The sequence below is a fragment of the Penaeus monodon genome, unplaced genomic scaffold (genome assembly GCF_015228065.2).
Source record: "Penaeus monodon isolate SGIC_2016 unplaced genomic scaffold, NSTDA_Pmon_1 PmonScaffold_78, whole genome shotgun sequence".
In the NCBI taxonomy this organism is placed as follows: domain Eukaryota; kingdom Metazoa; phylum Arthropoda; class Malacostraca; order Decapoda; family Penaeidae; genus Penaeus; species Penaeus monodon.
In genome coordinates this window covers 37,231-44,715 of record NW_023662993.1, presented here as the reverse complement: position 1 = coordinate 44,715, position 7,485 = coordinate 37,231, and the positions used below count along the sequence as shown (strand labels likewise).

Genomic DNA, 7,485 nt, shown 5'->3' with positions numbered 1-7,485 from the left:
TTAAGCCTGAACCCCGCTCCAGCGAGTAACTGCAACACGGCATTGAGGTGGGATAGGTGCTGCTCAAACCCTGAGCTGTACATCACGACGTCGTCGTGATATGCCAGCGCATGGTGGCCCAATACCGGGTTGAGAACGGCGGCGATATCCCTCTGAAAATTGACGGGGCCGTCGTCAATCCAAAGGGCATACGCGAGAACTGAAAGAGACGGGAGCCGTCCGAGAAAGCTGTCTTTTCTCGGTCCCTCTCATCCACCTCAACGGTCCAGTATGCGCTTTTAGCGTCGAGGACGCTAAACCAAGATTTACCCGCCAGCTGATCAATGGCAGCGTCCATCCTGGGTATGGGATACGCGTCTGAAACCGTTTACGCGTTCAAGACACGGTAGTCGACGCAGAATCGTGTCGTACCATCATTCTTTTTCACAAGCACAGTGGGAGCGAGCCATGGGGAACAAGAAAGCTCGATCACCCCGTCTGCAAGCATCTTGTCGCACTCTGCACGAATATACTGCCGCGTACTCTCCGGGAGGCGCCATTGTTTCACATGGACAGGTTGGTCGTCCGTGGTTTTGATCTTATGCTTCATGTGTGGCACCACACCCGGAGGCAGCCCTTCGTTAAACAGATCTGGGTAACAATCAAGTACCTGCATGAGCTGTTCACGCTGAACTGACGACAGGTGAGCAAGATCCACCCGGGGAACGACAGCCGCCCCTGCTGATGAGGGGAGTTCCTCATTCTCGAAAGAACATACCGGGAAGACCTCAAACTCATCCGTGTTGTAGCCAAGTCGTTAAATCCATATGTAAAATCGAAATGGTCCTCGAAGCTCGCCATCAGAACATCTGGTTCGCTTCCATCATCGACTGGAGTCGGGGAAGCCACGCCAAAAGCTCCCCGACTATCCCCGAAGAATGAGCCCACATCTTCCAGGTTGACGCCGGAATCCTGGTCCATAGATTCCTCGTCGTATTCAAGACAATTAGGTGAAACCTCCACGATCGCCGCATAGCCGAGGATGAATCATTGCTCGATCTCAACCGGAGCTCCCTGATCGTTGATGACCCAAACGTCAACCTCCGGTAGGGAGAGGTCCACCAACGAACGAGGTACCAGGAGCTTGGCTGTGTCGCTCTCAACACAAGCCAGTCCGCTTTCCCCGCCATTCACAAGACATCGCACGAATCGCCCTGCCCAAGGAGGACAAGTGATTCTCCACGCGTATCTTACCACACCTTCTCGGTCCCCGTCACCCGTACTACAACAACGTATTACGGCCTCTGGTTCATGGTACGTCAGGATACCGAGGGACCCGGCACCCGAGAACGAAACACCGAGTCGGGCCCCGTTGAAGGTAGCAAAACTAGCCCCAGGAGCAGGAGAGAGATTCTGTCGGGCGGTGCACTGCGCTGTTCGGCACGAAAAAAGCAACGCCCAGCCACATGCCCTCGGCGGCCACACCGGTTGCACTGATTACCCTCCCGCACCGCACGACACTCGGAAGTGTCATGCGTAGCTACCTGATGGTAGGAACACCAGCGTCGGGGTTCTCGAGTGCGTACTGGCAAATCAGCCAGAGGATCAACCAGAGGGGAAGCTGCCGGGGATCGACCCTTGCGAGGAGTAGAGGAGCGAGGTTTAGGCTCTGCCTCGCTCGAGAAACTGACCAAGGGTTTCTCTACCCGCCCGGCATAGTGCCGATGGTACCAGACTTTTTGGGCTGCTTCGACCACCCGGTAAAGTGGCTGATCCTTTACCAGCAGGAGCTTTTCCCGCATCCAGGGTGGGAGTCCCTGGAGAAAAGTTCTCCACATCAGAGGTTCAGCTGGACCAAGTTCACCAGGATAATCCCGCATGCCTTGGTACACCATGATCTCGACCGTGAGATAGAAGTCCCTAGGGGAAGTGTCTTTGAGTACATACGACCCCAAATGCCGTAGGTACTCTATTGACGAACACGTTCCCCGGAGACGTTGTCGAAGGGTCTCCTTAAACTCGTCCCAGGTCCCGATCCCGTCGAAGACTGGGGAATTAATGAGTATGTCCGCCGTTCCCCTGCAGCTAGCACGGGCGGCACGGATCAGAGCCTTATCCGTCCCGTAAGGATGGGCCTGCTCAACGTGTCGCAACCAGGTTTCCAATTCCTGATTCCTCCGAAGAGGCGGGATCGGGTCGCGTAGGGTTATGCCCTGGTCCAGTGGACTTGGGTTGGCGGGTGTTCGCTGAGAAGAGTGGTCAGTCGTGGCCGCATGCACCCCCGCTTCCACCTGCGATGCAGAGGCCGCAGCTGGTGATCGAGCGTGAGGAGGTTCAGATGCCCTGGGCTCCAGTAAACGCATGATATTGGCGTACTTCCCTACCAGGGTATTGAACCGGGCATTGAGCCCCTCAAATTTATCCACCAGCTCTTCATACATCGAGAGCGACAGATGGTCAAGGGGCTCTAACCTTTGCCCCAAAGTCAAAGACTGAGCGTTATCTGCACGAGGAAAGTCAGGGACCTTGCAGAGGAACCCGAGGACTCATTAGCGGGTTCTCCTAGGGCGCTATTGCGTGTACGAGGCATTTCACGCCCCAGCACTTGCTCTGCAACCTGTTACTTGGCTTGCGATGGACTTGCACAAAGGCTTGACCAGGCACTATATAATGAAAAATACTGTTCTATCCCACCGCTGCCTACCAAAAAGACAGTTGTAGCGGGGCGTAGACCCAGTAGACTTCAATATGTCTGGTTGAGTTCGGGCTCAACCGAGAATATAGATTTTATTTGGGAAAAGATTCGTCTGCAGTGAACAGATGTAAGGTTCCAGGCCTACGGCACGCTGCCACCACCCGAGTTGTAGGTTTGGGAACCGTGTGTGTTGTGTATGGGGGTGTGAATGTTGTATGAAAGAAGGTGGAAGGAAAGTACAGGATGTATGTGCTGAATGTTGGATGTGTAAGTGTGTAAATTTGAGAAGGGAGATAGCGTAGGCTGAGCGTCTGCGTGGACGTGTTTGGAAGAAAAACGCAAGATCATAAAATTCTTCCTCTTCCCTTCAGTTTGAGCTTCCACCTGCTGGAAGTGGGAACCCAGGTATAGCAAAGTTATGGTCTGTTCTAGAGTATCAGCTTAATATACTCCGATTCATCTAGCCTTCTTACAGCCTTTCAGGGGTTACGAGATAGAGTAACCAGCAATGTGCTGTTAAGGAGACCCGAACCCAAGAACGTTTCAAGCATTCAGCCTTGGTCAGAACCAGAACTTAAGATGTAAATATCATTTGTTCATTTGACTGGGACCGAGTGAAAGCTCTACGATGGCATATTTATTTATTGAGCAAATCGCACTCATTAGGGAGGTCTACAGGAATTCAGTCATGGGAAATTTCACAGATGCGTACATCACCAATTTGCTCACAGCGGGGGTGATGCACGTGAAAGCCACACCAGATATACTCAAAAATGACTCAATGTATTTTCACTCCATAAGTATTTTTAAACAGAGTGTTAGCACGAACACATACCAATCTCTAATATGAACAAGTTAATCTCCAACCCAAAATGGAGATTAACTTTGAAAAACAAACAAAAAACAAAAGCAAAACAAACTAGTGCTGAAAAACTCTGCATAAAAACACTTGTGTAAACCATAAGAAATAATAAGAAATATCATGTAAGAAACATAATTTAGTGTCGAAGGCCAAATAAAAGAATAACACCAAAAGGGACCACAAGATCACGGACCGCCTGACATCCTCAAAGTCGGGCAGGTATCAAGACAACAAATAAAGACAAAGTAAAAAGTAAAATGGCCCTGAAATTATTATGAGCGAGACTTAATGAAATAAACCTTCCACCCAGGAGGTACGGATCCTCGAGCTGAGGGAAGAAAACTAAGTATTGACTTACTTTAAAATTGTAAAATAGCACACTGGAGGTACGGATCCTCGAGCTGAGGAAAGAAAACTAAGTATTGACTAAGTTTAAAATCAAGAAATAGCACACTGGAGGTACGGATCTTCAAGCAGTGTTCCTCCTGTGTGAAGTGGTCCTTTTATACTCTGACACTTTGAGTTCACAAAGTGCTGCTTTGGGACAGAGAAAGAGTGCACCCCACAGATGATGATGTAGCGTGTCACACGCCAAAGTCCAAAAGAGACCAGGTGTCTCCTACACACAACCACTATAATACTTAGCTTTGCGGAGACAAACTCGGCAAATCCTGGCGCGAAGCGAAGTAAATCCACAAAGCGGGAGAGCACACGAAAACACCGAGAACGGGACCAGAGTACACACAGAAGTCAGGACCCAAAAATATATTATAACTGTAATAATAACAATAATAATAATAATAAGTATAATAATAATAATAATAATCGTTATAATATTGTTATTAATATCATTATTGTTATTATTATCATTATTATTCTTTTTACTAGTAGTATAATTGCAAAAATAATTATTAGAACAGTAATAATTACAGTAATAACGATGTTAATTAAAATAATGATATAAATAGTTATTATAAAAACGTTATTGTTGTTATTGTTATTGTTATTACTATTATTATTGTAGTTGTTATTATTATAGTTGTAAAAATGTATATTATAACTGCAATAATTGCAATAATAATGATAATAATTGCAATATTGATGATAATAATTGCAATAATGATGATAGTCATGATAATAATGATGATAATCATGATAATAATGATGATAATCATGACAATAATGATGATAATAACAGGAATTGTGTCCATAAATAATAAAAAGGTAAAAGAAAAAAAAATCCCAAAAGTCGAAAAAGCGGCAAAATCTAGCGAAATATAGCCTTTTGAGAGTATACTCCAAAATGAGTTTTTTTTCCATTCATTTGATGATTTTGGCAATTATTAGGGTAATAATGATAATGATTACCAGAATTCTATTAATCATGACAATGATGATGATAAAAGTGAGAATAAAGAGAATTTGGATAACATTTGATGATTATTAATATTATTACTATTATTATTATTATTGTCAATATTATTATTATTATTACTATTGTCAATATCATCATCATTATTATTATTATTATTATTATTATTATTATTATTATTATTATCATTACTTTAATTATTAGTATTATTGCCCAAAAATATATTATAACTGTAATAATAACAATAATAATAATAATAAATATAATAATAATTATTATAAAAACGTTATCATTGTTATTATTATTGTTATTACTATTATTATTGTAGTTGTTATTAGTATAGTTGTAAAAATATATATTATAACTGCAATAATTGCAATAATAATGATAATAATTGAGATAATGATGATAATAATTGCAATAATGATGATAATGATGATAATAATGATGATAATGATGATGATAACGATATTAATGATGATAATCATGATAATAATGATGATAATCATGATAATAATGATGATAATAACAGGAATTGTGTCCATAAATAATAAAAAAGGTAAAAGAAAAAAAAATCCAAAAAGTCGAAAAAGCCGCAAAATCTAGGGAAATATAGCCTTTTGAGAGTAGACTCCAAAATGAGTTTTTTTTCCATTCATTTGATGATTTTGGCAATTATTAGGGTAATAATGATAATTACCAGAATTCTATTAATCATGACAATAATGATGATAAAAGTGAGAATAAAGAGAATTTTGATAACATTTGATGATTATTAATATTATTACTATTATCACTATTATTGTCAATATTATTATTATTACTATTATCAATATTATTATTATTATTATTATTATCATTATTATTATTATCATTATCATTATTATTATTATTAATATTATTATTATTATTATTACTTTAATTATTAGTATTATTGCCCAAAAATATATTATAACTGTAATAATAAACAATAATAATAATAATAAGTATAATAATAATAATAATAATCGTTATAATATTGTTATTAATATCATTATTGTTATTATTATCATTATATTTTTTTACTGGTAGTATAATTGCAAAAATAATTATTAGAACAGTAATAATTACAGTAATAACGATGTTAATTAAAATAATGATATAAATAATTATTATAAAAACGTTATTATTGTTATTATTATTGTTATTACTATTATTATTGTAGATGTTATTAGTATAGTTGTAAAAATATATATTATAGCTGCAATAATTGCAATAATAATGATAATAATCGCAATATTGACGAGAATAATTGCAATAATGATGATGATAATGATGATAATGATGATAATGATGATGATAACGATAATAATGATGATAATCATGATAATATTGATGATAATCATGATAATAATGATGATAATAACAGGAATTGTGTCCATAAAAAATAAAAAATTAAAAAAAAAAAAAAATCCCAAAAAGTGGGAAAAAACGGGCAAAATCTAGCAAAATATGGGCCTTTTTGGGGGAGAAATATTTCCAAAATTTTTTTTTTTCCCAAATTTTTTTGATGTTTTTTGGCAATTATTGGGGTAAAAATAAATTAATAACCAAAATTTTCTTTTTAACATGAAAATGAGATGATAAAAGTGGAAAGAAAATTTGGAAAAACCATTTGAGGGTTTAAATTAATATTTTTAATATTTTTTATTATTATTGTAAAATTTTAATTTTATTATTACAATTGTCAATATTATTATCATTATTATTATTATTATTATCATTTGTTTTTTATTTTTATTATTTTTTTATTATTGTTATCTTACATAAATTCATCTTTCTTTATTTTTATTATTATTATTATTATTATTTTATTTTATTATCTTTACTTTAATTTTTTATTTATTATTCCCCAAAAATATTTTATAACTGTAATTTTAACAATAATAATAATAATAAATATAAAAATAAAAATAATAAAATCTTTTAAATCTTGTTATTAATACCTTAAATTGTTTATTATTTCTTTATTATTCTTTTTACTGGTAGTATATTGCAAAAAAAATTAAATTAAAAACCAGTAAAAATTTTCCCGTAATAACGATTTTTAATTAAAAAAGGGTTTTAAATTTAATTTTATTATAAAAACGTTTCATTGTTATTTTTATTTTTTATTATTTTATTTTTTGTAGTTTTTAAATTATAAGTTGTAAAAAAAAAATTATTATAACTGCAAAAATTTGCAATAATAATGAAAATAATTGAGAAAAAATTGATGATAAAAATTGCAAAAAAGGGGAAAAATGTGATAAAAATTTGATGATAATGATGATGAAACGTTTTAATGTGATAATCGATAAATAAAGGATGAAAAATCATGATAAAAATTTGATGTTTAAAAAAAGGAATTGTGTCCAAAATAAAAAAAAAGGTAAAAAAAAAAAAAACCCAAAAAAGCAAAAAAGCCGAAAAAATGGGGGGGAAAATATACCCTTTTGAGAGTAGATCCAAAAAATTGATTTTTTTTTTCCATTCTTTTGATGATTTTTGGCAATTATGGTTTAATAATGATAATTCCCAAAATTTTCTTTTAATCAT

The 7,485-nt window shown here is 36.5% G+C and overlaps 1 protein-coding gene across 1 annotated transcript; it reads right to left on the bottom strand.

The window, feature by feature from the left end:
- Positions 1-367: 367 nt before the first annotated feature.
- LOC119571755 lies at positions 368-960 on the bottom strand. The gene is made up of 2 exons (XM_037918911.1): positions 774-960; positions 368-720 (listed from the first exon to the last, which is right to left on the bottom strand). The coding sequence occupies exons 1-2, from the start codon at positions 958-960 to the stop codon at positions 368-370; spliced, it is 540 nt and encodes a 179-aa protein (XP_037774839.1).
- Between the last annotated feature and the right edge of the window lie 6,525 nt (positions 961-7,485).